This window comes from Doryrhamphus excisus, chromosome 9, assembly GCF_030265055.1.
Source record: "Doryrhamphus excisus isolate RoL2022-K1 chromosome 9, RoL_Dexc_1.0, whole genome shotgun sequence".
Lineage (NCBI taxonomy): Eukaryota > Metazoa > Chordata > Actinopteri > Syngnathiformes > Syngnathidae > Doryrhamphus > Doryrhamphus excisus.
In genome coordinates this window covers 12,893,456-12,918,585 of record NC_080474.1, presented here as the reverse complement: position 1 = coordinate 12,918,585, position 25,130 = coordinate 12,893,456, and the positions used below count along the sequence as shown (strand labels likewise).

Below are 25,130 nucleotides of genomic sequence, written 5' to 3'. Positions count from 1 at the left end.
CCAGCAACAGGACGCAAAGCAGGAAGTTTGAACTTGACTTGAATTACCAAATATGGTTCCAGCAAGTTGCATCGTAGATAGATGGTATAACTTGACGTACACTGATAATGACACAAGAGAATGTTGCACTGCGATGCTAACGCACCTCTATTTACTTCATATCTGACATCTAGGAGGGAAAATAAGGGCTTCGGGGACAAAGGGCCCCTTGGTGTACACACACACACACACACACATACACATACACATACACATACACATACACATACACATACACATACACATACACATACACATACACACACAATCTTGATTGTCAAAAATATGCTTGGTGCAAATATTCCTGCTGGTCCTCCTCTAAGTGAGCTGTTGTAGTAGTGAAGGACATTGTTGTTGTGCTAGCTAAACACGTTAAGGTCATAAACGCACACACATGACCACGCTCTGTCTTGTCAAACACTGGTCATCAGATGTTCACATGCCTCCATTATCCTCCCTCAGTGACCGCGTGTCCTTTTCCTCTCTGCAGCCTCCTCTCATCCAGGCCATCTTTAGCGCTGACCCAGAGGATATACGAATGCTCATATGCAAGTCTGAAGACATCAATGCTTTGGTGAGGATGCTAAATGTTGCTAAATAAGTAGAATGAATGAATGAATGAATGAATGATATGCCTTTATTCGTCCCTCAGTGGGGAAATTTGCATGAAGGAGGTGGGGTGAATAAGGGGGGGGGGCAACACTAGGAGAGGGGAGGGGAAAAAACAACAACTCCAAACTAGACTCTTAGATGAAGGAGTACAGTGTGGGACTGTTAAAAAAAAAACCTCGGCATACAAATCGGCATACAGGTAAAAGACATTGTTCACACACATAGACACAAGACCAGCGCCAATGAAGGGAAAATAGCCGATACGAGCGGCGGCCAGCCCGGCTACCTGCAGCCACTTACGGCGCAAGCCGTGGTCCGTCATTCCCGCACCAGGGGAATTAGCGACAAAGGCTTTTGGTGGGGGGGATGCCTGCGACGCTTCCCTCGCCCACCTGGAGTTCAGTTCGCAGGGTGTCGTTGCGATACATAGCATGGAGAAGTCCGTGGTGGGCCAAGAGAAGAGAAACACCAGGTGCCCATGAAGGAATGAAGGAGGGTCAGAGCGTCCCGCTGCAGCAATCTCTTGGGAGAAGTTGGACACACCTCTTAACATGAGCGACTGTTGACCTCACAAATGGAGAAAAAGTCCTACAAACACACTTCTAAGTCTTCTAAGTCACAATATAATAAAATATAAGTGCCAGCTAAAGCACTCTTTTTCCTCCATCCATCCACTTTCTATGCCACTTATCCTCATTAGGGTATGCTGGAGCCTATCCCAGCTGACTTTGGGCAAGAGACGGGGTACAACACTGGACTGGTCACCAGCCAATCACAGGGCACATATAGACAAACAACCATTCACACTCACATTCATACCTATGGACAATTTGGAGTCACCAATTAAACTAGCATGTTTTTGGAATGCAGTAGAAAATGAATGAATGAATATTGTGGAATAACATTGTGTGACAGTGTACAAACTTCTTCGCCTCAGGATGCTGAGAAGCGAACTCCGCTCCATGCGGCCGCCTTCCTGGACGATGCAGACATCACTGAACTCCTCATCCTCTCTGGTAAGAAACTTTTTGTTTGTTTGTTTCCCCCCCCCCCATCTCTAAGCCACCACATTTTGATTTACTCTGCCCCCTCTACAGGCGCCCGGGTCAATGCGAAAGATAACATGTGGCTCACCCCCCTCCATCGGGCTGTGGCGTCCCGCAGCGAGGTGAGCTAGTTCCACCGTCAAGACCTGTTGTCAAATGAGGAACAGGTGGAACCAGTCGAGGCAGTGCAGGTAGCGATTTAGCATACATGCTATAGGCGTGCAAAACAGGAAGTGTGAAAAACCAAATGGATGAGCTAACCGCGTGCCACATTCGGAAAATGAAGGGATGCAGGGATTACTTTCATATTTGCCCACTTTTATACTTTCATATTACCTGTTTGTAATAGGTTTTACATGAATGAAAATTAAAAATAACTGGCACCGAACAATCACATGTGTACCCGAATGCCTCATGAAAATGGAGGAGAAAGCAGACAGTGTATGAAGTGTGCAGCAAATGAACAAAGAAGTAAGTTTGATGATTATTTTGTGCATTCAGAGTGTTTAATTAATTTCAGTGATACCACGGCAAGCCTAGAAAACTCACCATAGTCCGTCAAGTGTTTATTCTTCAAATGCCGTATTAAATTAAAGCTCTGCATGATATTTTTTGGCATGTATTGTTTGTTAACTTAACATGCTTTACATCTTTTTGTTTTTTGGCATAAGATGATGAGATGCTAACATTTTCCCTCCCATAGGAGGCCGTGCGAGTGCTGATCCGCCACTCGGCCGACGTCAACGCCCGCGACAAGAACTGGCAGACGCCGCTGCACGTGGCCGCCGCCAACAATGCGCTGCGCTGTGCCGAGGTCATCATCCCTATGCTGAGCAGCGTCAACGTGTCAGACCGAGGGGGACGTACCGCCCTGCACCATGCCGCCCTTAATGGCCACACGGAGGTACTGCAGGACACCTGAGCCATCTGTTGTTCTTTCTTTTTTGCAACAGGCTACCTCATAATTTCCTTCGGGAAAGTATTACCTAACATTTCCATTTGTTTCTGCTCCTTGTTGATTAGCATAGCGGCCGTGATGCGAACATCCTTTGTGTCTCAGTGAAAGAGAGAGCAGCTGTGTCATTAGACAAGATGAATGCAAGCATGTTTATGCATCACCTGACCCGTGTGTGGGTGTGTTTGTGTGTGTTAGATGGTCAACCTTCTCCTCGCCAAAGGAGCCAACATCAATGCTTTTGATAAGAAGGACGGGCGGGCACTGCACTGGGCTGCTTTTATGGGTAAGACTATACATTAGTACACCTGTACAATACACGCTTTGGCATTTGGCATGCCATTATCTGGTTTAACCACCTTTTGCTATGCCGATTCAGAGAATCTGAAACATGCTCAATGAGTGAATATGCTGGCCATACACGAATTGATATGTTTTACTGTGTTGCATGATAATGTTGCAAGGATTCGTACACACTGCATAAACACCACTTTGAATTTTGCGCTTTTTAAAATCTATTAATTAATAAATCATGCAGTTTCCTGTTTGAATACGGCCTATTGTTAGTAAAAAAAAAAAAAAAAAAAAAGAAGAAAACCGTATTTAAGCAAATGTTAAGAATTCATTCATTTTCTAACACGTTTTCCTCACGAGGGTCGCCGGGGGTGCTGGAGCCTATCCCAGCTGTCTTTGGGCGAGAGCCGGGGTACACCCTGGACCGGTCGCCAGCCAATCACAGGGCACATATAGACAAACAACCATTCACACTCACATTCATACCTATGGACAATTTGGAGTCGCCAATTAACCTAGCATGTTTTTGGAATGTGGGAGGAAACCGGAGTACCCGTAGAAAACCCACGCATGCACGGGGAGAACATGCAAACTCCACACAGAGATGGCCGAGAGTGGAATTGAACCCTGGTCTCCTAGCTGTGAGGTCTGCTTGCTAACCAATGTTAAGAATGTCATTCCTAAATTAAGCATACAATTGACAAAATGAACTAACATACAAATATAAGGCATTCAAAAAAACACATTGAAAGACTTTGATGAAACGTAGTATATAGTACACTGGTTAGTAGGTGTTAGTGCAGTGCTACTGTGGTGTTTGGTAAGACACAAGGAACAACAGGCGCAATTATCTTTAATAAATATCCAATACCTAATAAAAATGCTGGCTATTGTTGAGTCCGTTACCCACTCAAAGCAGAAACTGAACTCTGAAATCCCTGTCCATCACCCACTCTGCTACATGGGTGAACACATTTATAGCATAACGCATCACAATGAGTCTTATTTACTCATATTGTGTCTGCTATATTGGGTAGTGTGAGTGTAAAGGAACAGCCGGTGGTTGGATCTCAAAGCAAAGACAACAAAAACATGTATAGAGACAATGTTTAATAACAAAGTGCACTCTCGAGGAGTGGAAAAATGTAGGTAAATAGGGAGAAGCCACAGTGTACAAAAATACAAGGGAACTACTGGAGAGCAGCTCCAGCAGAATATAACTATAGGGGTGTATTTAATGTCAAGAGGGCTTTAATAATGTTAAAAACAGCATTTAGAAGGTCATAAGGAGGTTTTTTAATGCTTAAAAAATATTCCATACAATACTGTTGACCATACAGTATATTACATTACATGTTCACAGATGATTGTGATTAATATGCTTTAGTGTACAACATCCTCCAAATTGTCCATAGGTATGAATGTGAGTGTGAATGGGTGTATGTCTATATGTGCCCTGTGATTGGCTGGCGACCAGTCCAGGGTGTACCCCGCCTCTCGCCCGAAGACAGCTGGGATAGGCTCCAGCACCCCCGCGACCCTCGTGAGGAAAAAGCGGTTGAAAATGAATGAATGAATGAATGTACAACATCACATTTTACTACACATGTACTACACTACATCCAGGTCACTTGGATGTAGTGTGTCTACTGGTGAGTCAGGGGGCGGAGATAAGCTGCAAGGACAAGCGAGGCTACACCCCCCTGCACACGGCGGCCTCTAGTGGACAGATAGCAGTGGTGAAGCACCTGCTCTACCTGGCTGTAGAAGTAAGGATCGTTGTTGTTGTTTTTTTTTTGGTTTTTTTTTTAAAACAATGTGCATGTAGTCGCAGTAATAATTGGAATATTTGTTTTTACTGCAACAGATCGATGAGTCCAACGCCTTTGGGAACACGGCGCTCCACGTGGCGTGTTTCAATGGCCAGGACGCTGTGGTGAGCGAGCTGATTGACTACGGTGCTAACGTCAGCCAGGCTAATAACAAGGGTTTCACGCCGCTGCACTTTGCTGCCGCCTCCACGCACGGAGCTCTCTGTTTGGAGGTCCTGGTCAATAATGGTGCCGATGTTAACGTGCAGGTATAAAAATATTTCTAAATATAAACTCTTGATCAAAATTTTAAGACCAGTTACATTTTATATAATTGGATCTTAAGGAGTTTCTAGGTAGGGCCTGAAAATGCAAAAAGACGAAATGGGAGTGAGACCAATAGGCTGTTCATCACATATTTCTTGCAGATGTGCGCCAAAGTTGCCGTGATATTTGAACTACTATTATTAACTATTATTTCTCCTCCTTGCAGAGTCGAGATGGAAAGAGTCCTCTTCACATGACGGCTGTCCACGGTCGCTTTACTCGCTCACAGACTCTCATCCAGAATGGTGAGACTTCATGTGGATATATTCCTTGGGGGCTGGATGAATCGGATTCCGATATATTTTGTACACAGGTCACAGTGTTAATTCTTACAAATGTAGCATGTTTGCAAAATATGGGCCAAAAATGGCGTCTCTAATTTGGATTCTGACACATTCACATTATATGATTACGGACTCAGAGGCAGCTGGAAGATGTCTTGTGAAACTTTTTCCATGTTTTATTATACCTGACGGGTGTGGGAGCATCTTGCATTTCATCATCTGACATTTTTTTGTGTGCATAGAACACAGGTCACAGTACTCGGATCATGATCACATTTTAGCATTGAGTAGTTGAGATATCAACATGGGGCAAAAAATGGTATCTCTGTCTTCAATTTTGACAACGTTATAACACTGAAAAAATGTCATGGTTATTCATTCATTCATTTTCTACCGCTTTTTTCTCACAAGGGTCGCGGGGGGTGCTGGAGCCTATCCCAGCTGTCTTTGGGTGAGAGGCGGGGTACACCCTGGACTGGTCGCCAGCCAATCACAGGGCACATATAGACAAACAACCATTCACACTCACATTCATACATATGGACAATTTGGAGTCGCCAATTAACCTAGCATGTTTTTGGAATGTGGGAGGAAACCGGAGTACCCGGAGAAAACCCACGCATGCACGGGGAGAACATGCAAACTCCACACAGAGATGGCCGAGGGTGGAATTGAACCCTGGTCTCCTAGCTGTGAGGTCTGCGCGCTAACCACTAGACCGCCGTGCCGCCTGTCATGGTTATATATAACTTAATAAAGGCAGCATCCCATACAGTTAGAGGATGCTTGGTGAGACTTTTTATGTTTTACTACGTCCCATAAGGGTGCGTACACTGGATCCATAGTACGACATGTTTTTGTGTGAAGAACACAGTTTTATTTGAGTACTGTTCAAATGTTGCGTGTTTCCAAAAATGGCACTTCTATGTTCAGCTATATGCAAGTTATGACATTCCAGGTGGCGAGATCGACAGTGTGGACAAGGACGGCAACACGCCGCTCCACATCGCCGCTCGCTACGGCCACGAACTCCTCATCAACACACTCATCACCAGTGGGGCTGACTGCACCAGGTTTGTGTGTTAACGTCCGATAATGGCAACGTATCCACAGTTATTAAATGTCCTCCCGTGTCCATTTCTTATAAAGACGAGGTGTCAACGGCATGTTTCCACTGCACATGGCAGCTTTGAATGCTCACTCGGACTGCTGCCGCAAGCTTCTCTCATCAGGTAACCCACATGGAAATTACATTTAACCCCTCATAATGTTTTGTGGTTACCTATGCCATGTAATTAGTCAAAAATATTGAAAGTTATATGTAGTATTATGGTCACTAGGCATCAGTAATGTCGAGACATGACATTATATTGCATTGTGCCATGAGTGAAAATAAATATTCTCCTCTCATTCTGTGTGGAAGTGGCAAATTTATTAACTTTATAGTAAGTAAAATGGAGAGGTTAACTAATTAGATTGGTAGCTTGCTATGCTAGCGGTGGCTCTGTCCCTGCAGAGATCCCAATGTGATGTAAACAAAGCATAATAGGAGAGTAAAAGTGACTATTGGGGTAATATTATTATTAATATTGAATCCTACTTTGTGGAAATTAACTTATCTTGAACGGGTCTAGAACCTATATACTGCAGTAAATGAGAAATTATTGTATTTGGTAATTGATGAGCAACATTGAGAGAAAATGCCGGAGAAAGTTGAACACATCAGAGGCTGTTGGAAGCAAAGCAATGATATAAGTGATGGTACATCATTGTAGCCTCATTGCACGCATTTTCCTTGCAGGAAAATTCCAATATTTCAGAAGTTTATGCTCCGGAAAATGTTTTAAAAATGGAGATGTCATGGAGCTGTAGCCTGCACCATACTGCACTAACCTGTTTCCTCCCCTCACCCGTAGCACTAACTCCTGTCTGTCTCTCTCTCTCTCTCTCTCTGTGTGCCCCACTTCATCTGTCTCTCTCTTTACTCGTCACTTGTCCAACCCTGCCCTCTGTCTTCCTGCACTGTCCTCTTCAGGCCGGAGGTTTAGCATAATGTGTAACGACTCGGTCCTGTGTGCAGGCTTCCAGATCGACACCCCCGACAGTCAGGGGAGGACCTGCCTGCATGCCGCTGCTGCCGGAGGGTGAGCGTCATGTTGGATAACATGTTTTATAGCAGCTCTTGTGTTTGAAGCACATTTTCTGCATACTCTAATGGAACATAAAAATTTACAAAATAAATGTCCACCCCCTCGTGAATCAAGACCTTTGTTAGCTGTGAAACATATGCCATATCAACAAGTGGTGATTTAGCTTAGTCCATTATGGCCAGTCAGAAGCCTGAAGAAAATGTGCAACAACAGCAATAATAAATAATAAATTTATGAATGAAGGAAAAAGTGGCCTACAAAAATGTCAGTTTTTAAACAGATGTTTAATATTACATATTAATAATGGTGGCACAGGGCTTTCTGAGAGGGTTCAAGCGCCATGCTTTTATTGATCATGTGATGCTGGTGTTTGTGTGCAGCAACGTGGAGTGTGTCAAGTTATTGTTGACGAGCGGCGGTGACCACAACAGGAGGGACAACTGCGGCAGGTTGTTTACTTTGTGATTATCAGCGCTCTATTGCACCGGAAAAGTATTGATTTTTGTTTTTTGGTTGTCTCGCAGGACTTCGCTCCATTATGCTGCCGCGAGTCGTCACTATCAGTGTCTGGAGACCCTGGTGGCTTGTGGGACCGCCATTAATGCCACAGACAATTGGGGGCGCTCTGCTCTGCACTATGCTGCTGCTTCTGACCTGGACCGAAGGTGAAAGACCAGGACATGCAAGCCCACCTATGTGGACGTCTCCTGCTCCAGAGTACCACAAATGAGCTAATTATAGTAGTGTTGATTCATGGATGATGACTTAATTGGAACGAGGAGATAATTGGAAATGTGATAATTTGTTAAATTTTGAGTGCATGAAAAAGTGGACAGGAAAACATGGTCATTTATTAACAAGTGCATTGGACCACAAAGCAGCAACAGAACCAATGTTGTAATAGTGGTGGGGAGCAAACTGCTCAGCATCAGTATCATGGTAACACAACAATAAATGTAACACAAATGACTAACAGTAAAGCTGAGTAGCAACATTTTACAGTGCATGCAGAGATAGCTAATGCACTAATAGCCTAATGTACTATACATGTCTTTCAGGCGCCGTGTTGCTCTGGAGCCTGAGAGTGAAGGAGTGCAGGCGGAGCGGGAGAAAGAGGCTGCACTGTGAGTCCAAACTAAAGCTATTTTAGTTTTTTTTCACACTGTAAACCAGGGGTCTCAAACTCAATTTACCTGGGGGCCACTGGAGCTAGGGTCTGGGCAAGGCTGGGCCGCATCAGGTTTTCCAAAAAAAACAAAAACGCATTTATTAAAAACAGAAAAATATACAAACTTTTTCAGTGCTTTGGTTCTGATTTTCTACAATAAAAGCTCTGATAAAACATTCCACTGTTCTCAAATATCTTAATTTTTATTTTTCTGCACAAAATAAGATGAGAAATAAATAAACAAATCAAGAATAAAGAAATCAATCAGTAATAAATAAATATAATAATAATAATAAAACGGCAAATAATAAAAACTTAAGAAACCACATAGTTGGTGGGTAGACAAATTATTTTTTTCAGATTAAAATTAACAAAGCATTATTAGAGCCCTGTAGACATGACAAAACACGACTATAGTCGCATTTATACTTTTTTTATTCACAACATATTGCGCAACTGCAGGGTCTTGAGACACATGCTAACTCGCAAACTAGAGATCTAGCGACCTAAACGGTAGCCTTCAAGTTATTTCCTTTAAACTTAAATAGCCAAAAACCTACCACTTCCACACGGATAGCGAGTTTAACCTTTAACATGAACATCAAACATCAAACAATAATCAAACGTAATAATTTTTTCTGGGTACATGATACCATACAGCATCCATACCAAACTTGCGCGGGCCGCACTAACATTAAACTTTCATATCAAGGCGGGGGCCTCAAACTAGCGGGCCGCGTGTTTGAGACCCATCTAACATTGTTGTTGTGAGGTATTTCTGTGCTAAAGAGGCTAATGACAATTTTCACCATTGTTGTTATGGTGCCTTTTCCTGGAGTGACTTTCTACATGCTTCTGATGGGCTAAATGAGCCTCAGAGGCCTTAGTTAGATGCTATAGCACCACCTGTTGCTTCAGCATGCACTGTGCTTTATCATGAACAGAGATGTGTAGTGGAAGATGTGTAGAACGTCCTTGTGTTTCGCTGTCTCATTTTCTAGATGTTTGGAGTTCCTGCTTCAGAGCGGAGCGACAGCCTCCCTCAAAGACAAACAAGGTTACAGTCCAGTGCACTACGCTGCAGCCTACGGGCACAAACACTGTCTGCAGCTGGTATGTGCATGTACACACACACACACAAACTGGGAATTAGTGGCTATAAAATATTCGATTTCCAGCCAAATAGCTCCAAATAAAAGTAACTGAAGCATAACACAGGTGGGTCGTGCACTGATCATGTGACCTATGTGATGTGCAGCTGCTGGACAGAGATGACGGTTACCATGACGACCCAGAATGCCCTAACGCCAGGAGTCCTCTGCACCTAGCTGTGAGTAGCACAACAATTTGCATGCAACTTCCTGTTGCATGGTAGAAGATGGGACACTTCCTGCTTACTTGGTAGCAGGTTTTCTGTTTACTTGATGGCAAACTTCCTGTTTACTTCCTGTCATATGGTAGATAAAGACGTCAGATTTCTGGGGCTTGTACTTTGGCTTGTATGTTACATTATGTTGCCATGGTAACTCATACACTGGCACTAGCCTGCTTATGAGCAGGTTTGGTTTCGAGAGCCAAAAACACAGTACATCCTACAGACCAATAAGAGATCACATCTATAAAAGCCCCACCCACTGACCAATCAGTTGTCTCAGAAAATGATAACATCGACAACAAACAGTTTAATTTTTCATGTATTTTATTTCATTTAACATATTTATTATCTGTTTTATTCTTCCTGTTATTAAAGTGAAATTAATCCTGGATCTTTTCCGAATGTGGCTCCTCAGTGTTGCTGTCATGCAGGTGTCAGGGTTCATTTTGTTTTTATTTTTGCGTCATTAATGACGCATTTTTCTTCTACCAACCAACCAATCTGCTGCTAACCCCGCCCCCTTTATGTGAAAGCGCTCATGACGACTAGAAAATCCTGACTTGACTAATGAAGTTGGTATCCAGCTTTGTAGTACTGCACACTCCATACCATGGAGTATAGGCCCCGGATTTACTTCCTGTCACATAGTAGACAATGACAGACTTCCTGTTTACTTCCTGTCACAGGGTAGATGATGTAATTCTGGTTATTTGATGTCAGGCTGGAGTTTACTTCCTTTCACAAGATAGAGAATAAGACTTCCTGATACTTGAATGTGCCATGCTTGGTGTGTGCAGGCATACCACGGCCATGCTCAGGCCTTGGAGGTGCTGCTGCAGGGCGAGAGGGAGGTAGATCGCGTGGACGAGGCTGGCCGGACCCCTCTTGCCATGGCGGCTCAGCGGGGTCACACAGACTGCGTGCACATCCTCCTCAGCCATGGGGCGTCAACGCGCACCTGCGACACTCAGCACGGAGGCACCCCAGTACACTTAGCAGGTAAAGTCAGTGTTGTAGATGCAGTTTAGCAAGGAGCTAACTGTCTGCTAACATGTTGTCCCTTCCTTCAGTAATGAACGGCCACACATCGTGCGTGCGCCTCCTGCTGGACGAATCAGACAGCGCAGACCTAGCAGACGCTGCTGACTCTCAGGGACAGTGAGTGATTCCTCGCCATCACATGACATTTACCCCATACTCATCTTTTCTTACGCATACCGTGTTTCCTTAGGACCCCTCTGATGCTGGCCGTGGCAGGGGGTCATGTGGATGCCGTGTCTCTGCTGCTGGAGAGGGAAGTGGACGTCAACATGGCGGACAACCATGGCATGACAGCACTGCACCTCGGGGTGAGCCTTAGTATAGTTTAGACTAGTATACTTAGTACTATTACTTAGTATTAGTACATAGTACTATTCATTCATTCATTCATTTTCTATCATTTTTCCTCACAAGGGTCGCAGGGGGTGCTGGAGCCTATCCCAGCTGTCTTTTGGGCGAGAGGCGGTCGCTAGCCAATCACAGGGCACATATAGACAAACAACCATTCACACTCACATTCATACTTATGGACAATTTGGAGTCACCAATTAACCTAGCATGTTTTTGGAATGTGGGAGGAAACCGGAGTACCCGGAGAAAACCCACGCATGCACGGGGAGAACATGCAAACTCCACACAGAGATGGCCGAGAGTGGAATTGAACCCTGGTCTCCTAGCTGTGAGGTCTGCGCGCTAACCACTCGATCGCTGTGCCGCCTACACAGTACTAATACTACTATTAGTAATAATAAGCACACAATGCAACACAGATATTTTAAAATTATAAAGATTGGGAAGATCTGGGTTTGAATCTCTTTTTTTTTTTCACTGTACTGTTTTTTTTGTTGAGGTCAGTGAAGGTGACATAAAATGAAAGCCCCTAAATGCCCCAATAATCCACTGTAAGTCATCCCTGTTCGTCCCCCTTTCAGCTACTGTGTGGCCAAGAGGAGTGCGTCCAGTGTCTTCTGGAGCAGGAGGCTTCCGTGTTGCTGGGCGACGCACAGGGTCGCACTGCCATCCACCTGGCGGCGGCGCGCGGCCACGCCTCCTGGCTGAGCGAGCTCCTGAGCATCGCCTGCCCTGAACCAGACTCGCTGCCACCTGTTAGAGACCACCACGGATACACGCCACTGCACTGGGCCTGCTACCATGGTCAGTGTGAGAGAGTGGCCGGAGTCTGTGCATCTTTGTAATATATCCTGTCTGCACGTATCTGTGTGTGTAGGTCACGAGGGCTGTGTGGAGGTTCTACTGGAGCAGAAAGGTTGTCGCTGCATTGACGGAAACCCGTTCACGCCACTGCACTGTGCTGTGTAAGTTCATAATAATTGATTAATTGATTAGTAGGAGCTATGCCTTTGGCAGCACCTGAGGCAGAATGAAGTGCAATACATGTCTGCAACCAGCAGAGGTGCTGTTGATTAATTGTGAAATTAAATTAATATATTAAAAGACAAAGAAAGTATTTACAGGTGTATTTTTGGGCACTCAAGGAGCCTGTACAGGGTCTCCAATAACTTCATAATGGACAAAATTTAATAATGGTAATTATATATACTGTATAAAACAACAATCTTAGGTAAAATCATTCATTACAATATATAATAAAATATACTATTATTATTAATGTATTACACTTTCCATGAATTGATTTTAATTGATTTGTGTATATATAATAATATAATACATTTATTTATTTATTTCACCAATATGCTGTATTTTTGTGTGCCCCGATTTTAGGACATTTTTAATATTTTTAATGGTATTTTTATATATTTAATGGTATTTGTAATGGTTTAATTCGATTTCATTTATTTTTTACGTGGCACTTAATTGCAAGTAACTGTTGTGAAAAAAAATCTTGAAATAATTACGTAGGTAAAATATTTCAAATTAAGCATAAACATAAACTTGAGAAATACAATTAATATAAAATCAATAATGTTTTTAAAAAAAAATACCGGTAATTGCAAATTAAATAATTTGTCATGATTTTCTACAAAGTTTAATAAAATTCATTTGAATTTTTGCAATTCCTGTAAATTTTTTATATTGCTGCTAACAGGGTGAACGACCACGAGGCGTGTGCATCTCTGCTGCTGGAGGCCATGGGTTCAGACATCGCTGGCTGCAAGGACGCTAAAGACAGGTAAAAAGTGTGTGTGTGCGTGTGTGTGTCATCATGGGGTCACATCCTTTCCTCCCTGTTCCAGGACCCCCCTCCACGCGGCGGCCTTCTCGGGTCACGTGGATTGCGTCCAGTTGCTTCTTTCCCACGATGCACCAGTGGATGCCGTGGACCAATCGGGTCGCAGCGCGCTGATGATGGCGGCCGAGAGGGGTCACATTGGGGTCCTTGGTGAGCAGACGGCATTTACTTCCTACCACGTGTCCTGAAAATTGTTTTTATTTTGTGTTTGTTTTGTTTCCAGAGGTTCTGCTCAACAATGCCACCAGCAGCCTCCATCAAGCGGACAAGGATGGCAACACTGCCCTGCATCTAGCTTGTAAGAATGTAAGTGTCTACTCCAATTACAACAGCCACTATTATTGCAAATGTTGATACAAAATCGGAGCAGAAGGTTGATGTTAAGGTAGCAGGAGGGTTTAGAGGAGGGGACAAGGTAGTCAAGTGTCCATTTTATGTGACATTTTTATCGGCGTCTTAAATATTTGTGAATTTGTTGGTGGTCCCAGAAGCTAACCCTGTCAAAGGCGGGCATCTCCTGTCTTTCCATATGATGTTATTGTTACAAAATGGAGATGGGAATGATTTATTTTGTTAGCATTGATTACCATATTTCCTCAAATAGTGGCCATGGGAACATTTTACATATTACTCAACTGCAGACAGTATCAAATGTTTATCAGAGGTAAGGCATTTATCAATGAGAAGATTAGTATTTTTTTCCACATAACGTTATAGCATTTTAAATAACTGCTGTTTTTTTTTCTCCTGAAGGGGAAAAAGAGGAGGCGTTTGTTAGAGGTAAGGTGTTCATGGACGTGAATGGTATTTAATAATTTATTTTATTTAAAAAATACATTAAACACAAATATTTTAACATGTCATCGCCAGTGGTGAAAAAAAGAGGTTTATTAGTAGTAAGGTGTTTATGGATGAGAACGCCTATATTATGTAATAATATTGTAATAACATTTAAAGACATATTTCCTAAAATATAATATTGCAATGCCTGTTATTTTTGCTGTGGCAAAAAGGCACTTATTAGAGGTAGGGCATTTTTAAGTGAGGACTATAATTTTTTTTTTTTTTTTACAATATTTTACAGTGTAAATCATGGCTGCATATAATTTTTTAAAATTAAAATACTAACACCTGTTATTTTATCTGTGGTGTGAAAACAGAAGGGTTCATAGAGGTAAGGTGTTTATAGATAACGAGGACTTAAGTTTTACAATTTATGTAATTGTAATTATTTTTCAATGCATAAATAATGCTACAAAAACAACATGAAAAAAACATTTTTTTAAAAAAGGTCTTCCTTTTGAAGTGGGAAACCATATGGTGATTCATTGAAGCATTGCGTCTATTAGAGTGGAGGCCACTATTGGAGGAAATACACCAATGAGACTGAGTTCTTGACTCTAAACTCTTTCCAGGGAAAAGAAGAGTGCGCCCTGCTAATCCTGGACAAATTGTCCGACTCGGAGCGAATCAACGCCACAAATGCCGCCCTGCAAACGTGAGTTCCTTGCCACGGCAAAATCCACCCAAAGTCAGTGACCATCATCAGTGACCATTGACCTCTCCCTGGCAGCCCCCTCCACCTGGCGGCTCGTAGCGGACTCAAACGGGCGGTCCAGGAGCTGCTGTCTCGTGGAGCCAACATTCAGACGGTGGACGAGAACGGTGAGGTGCACTCGACTTGGCTTGACATGGCAGCAGTAGCCTCTTCCTGCGTGCGCCTTCAGTGTTGACTTCCGGCAGTCTTTGCGCTATTTTCTTTGATCTGCTTTCCCACTAAGCTGTGAAGAAAGTTTACTTACTCATTAGGATGGTGGAAAAAGGCTCTTTAAAAGTGTTTTTGTTAGCTTAGCATCAGCTTGCTCAAGCCTATACCCACAGTCTACAGTATTTATTATGTATATCTATATGTATAGTTCATCACAGAGGTGAATGTACGTATTGTTCTCTGATTGGTTTATCGCTGCCAGCATACGTATTGCGTCCTTGTGTCAGCGGGAAATGGTCCGACAGTCAATCAAGCGGAGCCCTTACTAAAAGCTTACCATAATTTTTACAGATTTTGGAACTCAATACACTCATAAGGAACATGGTCAATTTCAGAGAATATTAAAGGTTTTTAAGTAAGTAAATACGTAAGCAGAACTGGAGGTAGCAGAGATGAGGATGTTGAGGTTCTCATTGGGAGTGACCAGGATGGATAGGATCAGGAACAAGTACAGAGGGACATTACATGTTAGATAAAGTCAGAGACTGAGATGGTTGGGACATGTCCAGAGGAGCGATAGTGAATATATTGGTAAAAGGATGCTGCGTTTTGAAGACCAAAGAGGAGGTTTATGGATGTAGTGAAGGAGGACATGGGGGTAGTTGGTGTGAGAGAGACAGATTCAAAAGACAGCAGGTTAGATGGAGGAGATTGATTTGGTGTGGTGACCCCTGAAGGGAAAAGCTGAAAGAGAAAGAAGATTAAAGGTTTTTAAGTGTGCCTTATAGTGTGGAAAAAGCCTAAATCTTGGTCAATTACATGACCTGGAAAGCAGGTCACTAGTTTGTATGTGTAATGATGTTGTAGTCATTATTGCATTTGTTACTAATTTATATTTTTTAAAGGGTTCTGGAGCTGAATCAAATTCAATAGTTCCAAAAGTAACGTTTACTGCAAATGTTGATCCAAAATTGGAATTGAGCATCAAAAAGAGCAAGCTGTGTCAAAAATGAACATTTTTATGTGCAATTATCTGTGGATTTTTGCCTAAACTTAAACTTTTAGTCATGAAAAAATAAGTTCCAACTGATAGTAGAAACTGTAATTTAAAGGTCAGTTAAAGTTACTTGTTTGCAGTGCAGTGCACCACATGGACAAAAGTGTTGGGACAGAGTAATTAGCAGTTTGGTCTGACTTCACTGAATTAATTAAAAGGTGTGTCTCAGTACCTTTGTCCATGTAGCATGTACTGTATGTACTGTATGTACTGTTACTGTTGCACCCCTCCCCTCACGTATGTGTCTGCTGGCTGAAACACTAACAGATTGCCGCTCCGTCCCTCTTTTCCGTCTCCCGCTTTGCCGTTTCGCTCCCCCCCCTCCATCCCTGTCTCTCTGTCCCGCAGGTTTGACCCCAGCTCTGGCTTGCGCTCCCAGCCATGAGGTGGCAGACTGTCTGGCTCTCATTCTGGCTACCATGATGCCTTTCTGCTCCCCTTGCAGCTCTGGGGCCCCCTCCCCGGGTTCCCTGCTGAGGCAGCTGCCCCCTAAGGCGCCTAGAGGCCCCCCCGACGGCGCCCGACCCCGTGGACCGCGCAGCTCACGGAACCCGTCGGGACCCTCCAGCGAGGGGACCACAGAGAACGACTCTGAGGATTCGGAAACGTTCTGACATTGTGAGGTGATGTCTTTTTGGACTGAAGAAGGTTGCATGTTTGTTCTCTCACGGGTGCTGAAATCCAAACTGACCTCGTTTCTCAGTCTTCACCTGGTGAGACCTTTTTTTTGTCTTTTACAAGAAAGACAGAAAAAAGCCATCTTTTGTACAAAAAAAAACAAACTAAATGTCCTTTTAGTAGTTTTTCCTAACAGGCTGGTTTGTTGTACAAAATAAGCAGCTTTTAACACAATAATAATGTTGATTGAACATGTCAACCTGCAACGATACTCCTATGGCGTACGCACTTATTAAAATTGCAGAGTCATCGTCGCAACAATCACTTTGTTACCTGAAGCACAAAGCTGGCTTGTTAAGAAAGACTCCATTTTGCCCTTTTCCTGCATGCCGACATTCGTGAACCAGGGTAGCCAATGCTTTTAAAGAAAAAGAAAAAAATGAGAAAAAAACAAATAATTCCCGCCAAAATCACCTGACAGGGAGTCTTCCTCTCTTCTTTGTTTTCATTTGACACAATGGTACAAAAACTGCCAGCACTTAAATGTAAAGACACAAGGCCTTGACCTCTTCTATCACCGCCCCCTCAACCACCGTGTGACTACCTACCAGCAATGTGCCATCAGTGCAGTGCCTTGACGCTTGTTTTTGTTTTTAAATCGACATTTCCTAAAATACAGTAGATCCTCGTTATTCGCTCATGGCGAAAATACACGCACCATTTAATTATGAACCACTTTTGTACCGTGTATGTGTGTGAGTCATTAGCTTAACACAGAAGTTGCCTGTATGTGTGTATGTTTTTCCGATGTTTACTTTGTGCGCGCGCAGCATTTTGAACTGTTTTGTTTATATTTGCCGTAAGCAGACAGTCGTGACGAAGGCATCGCTGCCCGAGCACCTCCATCGGTACTTTTTTTCCCCTCGAAGTTGAGAAAAACTATCCGTGTCGGTCGTCGGTGTTCTGTTTAAAACAGAAATATCCCCACAACGTGGTTAAAAGTCGATTCATGTTAGCGAATGCCGAGTCACGGAGCTGGCTAACTGCAGCTGTGATAGTAGCTACCGTAGCTAGTAGCCTAGCCTCCACAAAGATGCGTAATGAGATGAGAGCCCACTCTTTCCGGTCATTCCACTTGTAGAACAAATGCCACAGACAGATGCAGAGTGAACCCTCTTGTCCTTCAGCCTGTGTGTCACAGAGAGACAAACGGAGTATATATGCATATGAGTATATCGAGGGCGTCATAATTATCCGTTTTTTTTAATCGTTGAATAAATCGATTTATCCATTATAGTGACAGGCCTAACTATGACACACACAAGCACAAGTTTTATTTATGTCTTAAATGGCTTATTTTCTCTTATAATGTCTACTATATTGGGTAATACTGATGTAAAGGATATGGGTGTTATTTCATGTCTAGAAGGCTCTAAAGTTTCAAAAACAGGTTTTCTACGCCATAATTACGAAAATATGATTTTTAAAAAAGAAGCGGTTCGGTCTGATTTCAATTCACTGCGATAAATGAGCAATGACTGTATAGTATTGTGCTAATTGTGCATTTAAAGTACACAACATCACGTCTTGTCACAGCATATTGACTTTGTGAGACAGCACCCTCTGCTGGATTCATAGCTTCATCACTCTCATTTTGGGTTTAAGTTAAGCATTAAACTATGTATAATTTACCATTTAAGGCAGAAAAAATAAATCTGGAATACTGTTCCATCACTACATCGCGGTTCACCCTTTTGTAGATTTAGATTTACTTCTTTGTGGAGTTTTTTAAAGTATGAACACGCAATGTGTTCTGCATCCTTGTGGTGTATTAGCGTGATTTATTGGTGCTGTGTATGTGTGGTATTGTATTTAGTACTGCTACCAGTAGAGGGTGTTGTATACTCATTTGAGAGTTAAAGGCATGTCCAGAGGACCCGCTCATTGTTTTCTGCGTTCTGATTGTCTGAAGACCGTTGTCTCCTTCGCGCAGGACTGCCTGTTTCCTGTTGTATGATCGTTGTATGTTGTATGATTGAGGAGGAACATGTTTTAACAAGGATACAAAAACAGCGCCAGGACAAGCCACAATCAGAGGAGTGAATGCGTGAGTCCCTTAAATTTCATATGTCAATCTCATAAGTAGAAATTTGAACTTTGCGAAAAGTGTATTGTGAGGGATTTTATTAACTTAAGACGTATATTATAATTATACAGTCATTGATGACTTTGTGGATTTCAATTATTGTGGGCTATTTTGGAACTTATCCCTCCCACGATAAACAAGGGAACACTGTATGTGGGGAATAGTCGAGGATCTACTGTATACAGTAAAAGGGTCAGGTGGCCTAATCACAACCAGCACATTTTATCGCCGTTATTTACAGTGAATTTTTAGGATGTGATGATCAGATGTTTACCATGGCGTTTTCACCGCACTTAGAAAAAACGTACTATACTATAAAGAAGCAATACTCTGGGAAAGAAGATTAAATATTCCAAGCATAAAATTGTTTATTTTCCACTAATGTTAAGGGGGGGGAAATCATTTTAGAATGACAAAATTGCAATATTCCGGGGGTGCATTGGAATGAAATAAACCAAAAAATTATGAAAGAAAAAAGTTTTCACATGGATGAAATTTCAATATTACAAGATCAAAACATCCAAATCTTGCAAGATGAAAAAAAACCCTGAAATTTCACGGAAGAGGTATTTTCACGATTTGTGTGTCACTGAGACAAACGAAGTATATATGCATATGAGTATATTGAGGGCGTCATATTTGGATCAAAACATCCAAATCTTGCAAGATGAAAAAAAACTCAAATTTCACATACAAGGTTATTTTCACAATTTTTGTTTTTATCACAGCCATTTCACAATAATAACCAGCATAAATAAATACTGCGGGCCTAATAATGTTTTGTATACGTTAAATAGATGTGTACTCACTGTTATTTGGAGCATCTAAATGTGTCTTTTTGTATTGTCACTCCACTGGAGCTGGAAGGCAAACATTCCCAATGGTGTTGAATTGAAAACCAAACAGGTACTAGACTAAACCAAATGTTCTTTTTTTGTCATTTGAATTTTGAAGTATCATAACTGAGAAATATGAAATACATTGAGGGCCATGTTTGCTATTGACCCAAACCACTAGAGGGCATTTTAGTGAATTTTTAACTAAAGGGCATAAGGAAATGATGGTGTTGGTAAGTTATACGGTAATTTACGGACATTTCACTTTGAATGAAGAGAGAATTTTTATGTCTGTTTATTTTTGCCAACTATGCTCTGATTTGCTGTTGGTGAACTTAAAGGTTGTATTTGGTACTGCTCTTTTATATATTGATGCTTCATATGAGTTTTCATTACAGACTCAACATATGACCTTAAATTAACTTAAGAGACGATCAGATGTTTCCTCAGCACGTCGTTTTAAAAAACAACAAAAAAAACATGTTTTTCACAGCAGTTCCTGATGCAGTACGACTCGCTGACGGCTGTTCGTCAGCTACACTTTTTGTTTTTATATATATATTGTACAATTAGAACATTAAATGTGTGCAGTTTGGCCTTTTGTTATTGTGTTTCCCTTCACTATTTAAATACAAATCCCCCCCCCCCCCGTTTGTTTGCTATTTAAATAAATACATGCAAAATACAAAATGAAGAGAGTCCAAATAGAATGGTGGCAAGTCATCATAAAATCAATTTTATTGTTTGGTTTAAAAAAAAAAATCCCCAAGGGGGAAAGAGAAGAGGTCTCTCTTAGAAGTAAGGTCTTCATTGATGAAGAGGCTTTTTGTGATTTGTGATGATATGATAGTGATTTTAATTCCACATGTAAATACTTTAATTGTGATTTGTGATGATATGATAGTGATTTTAATTCCACATGTAAATACTTTTAAATATCATGTAAAAGTAAATTTCCCAAGGGATAAAAACGTGTTTGAGGTAAGGTATTTTATGGATGAGAAGGATTTGTTATATTTTACAGTATTATTAATTGTAAGTAATCAGTGTATATATACATATAGTATATACTCACAGACAATGTTACTTTGAAAAAAAGGTGTATTTTTTAACATGTTATATCAAATATAACAACTATATATAGTCAAGATTTGATATTAATATAGATGTACAATTCAAAATGAAGGAGTAAACTTTGGTACTTTAATTTTATATTCGTTTTTACTTTTAAAAAAAATGTTTTTACTTAAAATGTTTTTTAATCTATTTTTCAAATATTAAATTTTTATAATGAAGTTTTATTAGTAGTACATTTTTGTAATTATTTTTAAGTAGGTTAATCCATTTTCTATACCGTTTATCATCATTAGGCTTGCAGGGTGTTTTTGGCGAGAGGCGGGGTACACTCTGGACTGGTTGCCAGCCAATCACAGGGCACATATAGACAAACAACCATTCACACTCACATTCATACCTATGGACAATTTGGAGTCTCCAATTAAACTAGCATGTTTTTAGAATTTGGGAGGAAAACGGAGTACCCGGAGAAAACCCACGCATGCGCAGGAAAAACATGCAAACTCCACACAGAGATGCCCAAGTGAAGAATCTAACCCAGGTCTTCCACTGGACTACCGTGCGGTCCAGTATGTTGATCCATGAAAAGAAAATTAAAATGTACTTTTATTTTCTGGTTCAACTTTGGTTTACAAGTGTGTATGTCAAATACTTAATTTTTAAATAGTTAAAAACTAATAAAAATATGATATACAGTATATAACATGTATATTTATTAATAGTTCTCTTAAATTGCCACAATGATTTAAGAATCGGTGTTAATCTTTTAATAGTTACATCATCTATGTACATATTCAAAGTTTAAATTACAGTATATGAGAGCATCATGAACACGTGGCACCGATAAAACAGCAAGAAGGACCTACCACTAGACTCGAAACCCTCAAGGATAAAAATAAACACTTTAAAGGTTGGAATGCCGCCTCTCTACATAATGGAATGTATACAAAAAGAAAAAAGACGTGCATATTGGACCCTATCGGGCATGTCCCTCTCAGCAGTTAATGCCCAGTCCCGTCCAATGGTCCGGCACCATGAGGAAGTATTTATCCATGGCTTCGCAGAAGCGAGCGCGGTACAGTTCTGGGGACACCACGGTGGGCATCTTCCCTAAGGACGACAATGTTGTGAGTTGACTTCATATCCACGTAGTGCTGACTTCAACCTACCTTGACCTCCCAGAATTCCTGTGGATTTGACGACCATCTCCAGCCTTTTATCCCAGGTGAACGTCCTGATATAATCTGCCAAAGACAATAAAGCTAACTTTTCATATGCTAGCTAGAGACGTGGGAGCTGTAAGATTGTTTTGCTTTAGCTAATAGGCTAACCCAGTGTTTTTCAACTTTTTTTTGAGCCACGGCACGTTTGTTACGTTGGAAAAAATTTGCGGCACACCAATAACCAACATTATTTGCTTCTTTCAGCTTTTTTCCTGATTACGGACTCGCCACAGCAGATTCTTTTGATCCGTATACTAATTTAACCAACAATGTTACACTACCTCTCACGTGCATTGGAGGAACGAGGCAATCAAGCTACGTGTTGCCACACGGACGAATATTACATTGCTCTGCCAGTCTTTACACCAATGACACGCGACAATGACATAATATTTGCAGAAAATTATTAGTACATGTTAATTAAAAAAGTAATATTGAATAATTCCTCACGGCACACTTGTGTGCCGCGGCACAGTTGTTGAAAATCACTGGGCTAACCTAGCATGATACTGCTGTTAGAGTGTAATGTTAGCACTGTAGCTGACGTTTGTGTTCTCCTGTCCCACTCGACAATGTTAACTTGTTGTGATATAGTGCATCGACTATGCTTGACCAGGATAAAGTTACAGTGTATATGTAAAAAGTAGACAAAAAAAAGTGCAAAATAATGGACAAACGCAGCTCATTAGCATTAAAGCTGACACACAAAACCAATCAGGGTAACTAAATTTCAGCATCAAGGCTTAAATTTGGACAACACATTTTGTGGGACACTTAAAATATGATAAAAAATACTAAATGAACAGCTTTTGCTCACCGATGATGCCCACTACCAGCTGATTGGTGGCATCATCGCGGCCCACCAGCAGCGAATAGTCGATGATGAGGTGGCTGGACAGGAAGTAGGCGTCGCTGTGGATGGCGGCCCGTAGCACCGACTTGCAGTGCGAGCGGATGTAGAGCGGGTTGTCGTAGATTAGCTTGAGGAGGTTCTCGTCCAGCAGGACCACCTCGCAGCTCTCCTTGCCAGAGTCCGTTTTGACATTGCGGTTCCGTAGCGAACCCTTGAGGTCAAACACCTGCCGGGGTTGGGAGGGGAGGAGGGAATTCTTTCAAGGGATTCTTTTGCTTTCCCAAACAAGAATCGTCTTGATTTAATTTTTACGATATGCCCAGGGCCAATATACCTACATCAGTTTTTTTTAAAACTGTCGTTAAAATGAGTTCTACCCCTTCCTTACCTGCGCCATCTTGCGTCCGTAAAATAGATTTTCCATCACCAGCAGGTCCAGCTTCTTCTCTGTGTTGTTCTGAGAATTCTTATAGCCGATGCGGTAAACACCCAGGATCTTAGCCAGTGCGGTCGGCCTCTGTTTCACGATGAAGACGATTCAGTCCTACTTAAGCCGTCAAAACTACACAATAATGTTGTGTTTGCATACTTTTTGCTGCACAGCTCCTGTGATGTACGTGAAGTAGTGAGGAGCAAAGTCCAGGAAGGACTGGACCTCCAGTCTGGGCATCTGCTTCAGGATGAAGCGATCATCTGATCACACAAAGGAAAATGAGAAGAAGAAGAAGATGAAAAATTAGAAGGAGAACCGTGATGTAATCATGGCTTCCAACTACAACTTGAGTCAAAGGTCTGACCTTCTGTGGCGTAGAAGACTGCTCCAGATTTCCCGCCCCGTGCCTGCCAGTTGACGCAGTGAGAAAGCGAGCGGACAAAATCCTCCTCGGCGCTCTCCAGGATCTCCTCACGCATCCTGTGGAACTCATCGGCGTAATAGATGCGGCAGTAGAACTTGGCGTTGGCATCTGAGAATTCTACACAAAAGAACGAGGTCATTAGTCATCTTTGATCAGAGAAGACGTGGGAGTGGAGGAGAGAAACGTACGCAGCTCGATATGCGGATTCTGTGACTGCTTCTTCTGTTTGTCGGCCGAGTCGGTCTCCTCTGCAGACAAGAAAGAAAGAACAGTCAACGCCGTCGGCTCAAAGATGACATCATCAGTGAACATCTTACTCGGTAGGTCGGCTTCCATGCTGGTACGGCTCTGCTGGGACGAGTCGCCTAGCCTGGCGGGGCTGCCCTTCGCTCGGTTCTCTCCGCTACTCCACACAAGTCAGGAACGTCATGTTCACTTGAACCCACCCCATTTTGCATAGCCAGTGGGACTCACCCGTTAGCCTGGGGTGCCTCATCGCCTCCCACGTTGGACGCCTTAGACAAATCATCCAGTGCCGTTTTATACTCCTTACAGCTGTGGTCAGAAACATCAACATTGATGTCTTTATTACGTGTTAAACAAACATCAAAGTGTGAGTGGTCACCTGAGAGCAAATGCGATAATGGAGCTGGGTTCCTTCTCACACACGGCGATGGGAACCCGCTCGTGTTCGTACATCAGGTAGTGCTTGTCCGGATCACTGCAAACATGGAAGACGGCAAAGCTCACATGTGTTTAAAATCAAGGTTTCACAAATATAATGGAGGATTTCAGGCAAATGTGAGGTCTTGGCTAAAATGTCCAACTTAATAATAATAATAATAATAATAATAATAATAATAATAATAATAATAATAATAATAACAACATGCATGGGGTGGCACGGCGGTCTAGTGGTTAGCGCGCAGACCTCACAGCTAGGAGACCGGGGTTCGGTTCCGCCCTCGGCCATCTCTGTGTGGAGTTTGCATGTTCTCCCCGTGCATGCGTGGGTTTTCTCCGGGTACTCCGGTTTCCTCCCACATTCCAAAAACATGCTAGGTTAATTGGTGACTCCAAATTGTCCATAGGTATGAATGTGAGTGTGAATGGTTGTTTGTCTATATGTGCCCTGTGATTGGCTGGCGACCAGTCCAGGGTGTACCCCAAAGACAGCTGGGATAGGCTCCAGCACCCCCGCGACCCTCGTGAGGAAAAAGCGGTAAAAAATGAATTAATGAATGAATGAATAACATGCATATACAGTAGTTCCTGGTATACTAGGTATAATACTAGTATTCTTCTACATTTATAACTACAAATGGATGTAGCCAACTGAACATCTTGTCCCCCCACATGCAGTCCTAGACCCAAGTGGATGAACAGCACTGACATTAAAAAAAGTTACAAATAAGAACTGATTTGTGATCTGATTTCTGTA

At 42.1% G+C, this 25,130-nt stretch overlaps 2 protein-coding genes across 9 annotated transcripts in view; one reads left to right on the top strand and one right to left on the bottom strand.

Moving 5' to 3' along the window:
* ankrd44 (ankyrin repeat domain 44) overlaps nucleotides 1-20,274 on the top strand; it is a 23,549-nt gene extending 3,275 nt beyond the window's left edge. For 3 of the 7 annotated variants that reach the window (XM_058081398.1, XM_058081403.1, XM_058081399.1), the window contains exons 2-29: nucleotides 530-613; nucleotides 1,589-1,667; nucleotides 1,749-1,819; nucleotides 2,401-2,601; nucleotides 2,851-2,938; nucleotides 4,573-4,715; nucleotides 4,814-5,026; nucleotides 5,251-5,329; nucleotides 6,327-6,441; nucleotides 6,518-6,600; nucleotides 7,404-7,512; nucleotides 7,899-7,967; nucleotides 8,043-8,183; nucleotides 8,577-8,642; nucleotides 9,688-9,799; nucleotides 9,945-10,016; nucleotides 10,859-11,060; nucleotides 11,132-11,219; nucleotides 11,293-11,410; nucleotides 12,035-12,257; nucleotides 12,331-12,418; nucleotides 13,171-13,254; nucleotides 13,319-13,464; nucleotides 13,538-13,620; nucleotides 14,068-14,094; nucleotides 14,730-14,812; nucleotides 14,888-14,979; nucleotides 16,428-20,274. In XM_058081398.1, the coding sequence (XP_057937381.1) occupies nucleotides 530-613; nucleotides 1,589-1,667; nucleotides 1,749-1,819; nucleotides 2,401-2,601; nucleotides 2,851-2,938; nucleotides 4,573-4,715; nucleotides 4,814-5,026; nucleotides 5,251-5,329; nucleotides 6,327-6,441; nucleotides 6,518-6,600; nucleotides 7,404-7,512; nucleotides 7,899-7,967; nucleotides 8,043-8,183; nucleotides 8,577-8,642; nucleotides 9,688-9,799; nucleotides 9,945-10,016; nucleotides 10,859-11,060; nucleotides 11,132-11,219; nucleotides 11,293-11,410; nucleotides 12,035-12,257; nucleotides 12,331-12,418; nucleotides 13,171-13,254; nucleotides 13,319-13,464; nucleotides 13,538-13,620; nucleotides 14,068-14,094; nucleotides 14,730-14,812; nucleotides 14,888-14,979; nucleotides 16,428-16,693 (3,225 nt within the window). In that variant the 3' untranslated portion in view covers nucleotides 16,694-20,274. The remainder of the gene's footprint in view (nucleotides 1-529; nucleotides 614-1,588; nucleotides 1,668-1,748; nucleotides 1,820-2,400; nucleotides 2,602-2,850; nucleotides 2,939-4,572; nucleotides 4,716-4,813; nucleotides 5,027-5,250; nucleotides 5,330-6,326; nucleotides 6,442-6,517; nucleotides 6,601-7,403; nucleotides 7,513-7,898; nucleotides 7,968-8,042; nucleotides 8,184-8,576; nucleotides 8,643-9,687; nucleotides 9,800-9,944; nucleotides 10,017-10,858; nucleotides 11,061-11,131; nucleotides 11,220-11,292; nucleotides 11,411-12,034; nucleotides 12,258-12,330; nucleotides 12,419-13,170; nucleotides 13,255-13,318; nucleotides 13,465-13,537; nucleotides 13,621-14,067; nucleotides 14,095-14,729; nucleotides 14,813-14,887; nucleotides 14,980-16,427) is intronic. The other 4 variants (XM_058081401.1, XM_058081404.1, XM_058081402.1 and 1 more) reach the window with 4 other exon arrangements.
* Nucleotides 19,576-25,130, bottom strand: part of pikfyve (phosphoinositide kinase, FYVE finger containing) — a 24,369-nt gene continuing 18,814 nt past the window's right edge. Inside the window, exons 35-44 of one of the 2 annotated variants that reach the window (XM_058081395.1) lie at nucleotides 24,315-24,410; nucleotides 24,164-24,244; nucleotides 24,007-24,092; nucleotides 23,878-23,937; nucleotides 23,630-23,806; nucleotides 23,422-23,525; nucleotides 23,221-23,349; nucleotides 22,797-23,058; nucleotides 21,926-22,000; nucleotides 19,576-21,866 (exon numbers count right to left, since the gene is read on the bottom strand). In XM_058081395.1, coding sequence (XP_057937378.1) covers nucleotides 21,751-21,866; nucleotides 21,926-22,000; nucleotides 22,797-23,058; nucleotides 23,221-23,349; nucleotides 23,422-23,525; nucleotides 23,630-23,806; nucleotides 23,878-23,937; nucleotides 24,007-24,092; nucleotides 24,164-24,244; nucleotides 24,315-24,410 — 1,186 coding nt within the window. In that variant the 3' untranslated portion in view covers nucleotides 19,576-21,750. Of the gene's footprint in view, nucleotides 21,867-21,925; nucleotides 22,001-22,796; nucleotides 23,059-23,220; nucleotides 23,350-23,421; nucleotides 23,526-23,629; nucleotides 23,807-23,877; nucleotides 23,938-24,006; nucleotides 24,096-24,163; nucleotides 24,245-24,314; nucleotides 24,411-25,130 lie in introns of both variants that reach the window. The other variant, XM_058081397.1, reaches the window with a different exon arrangement.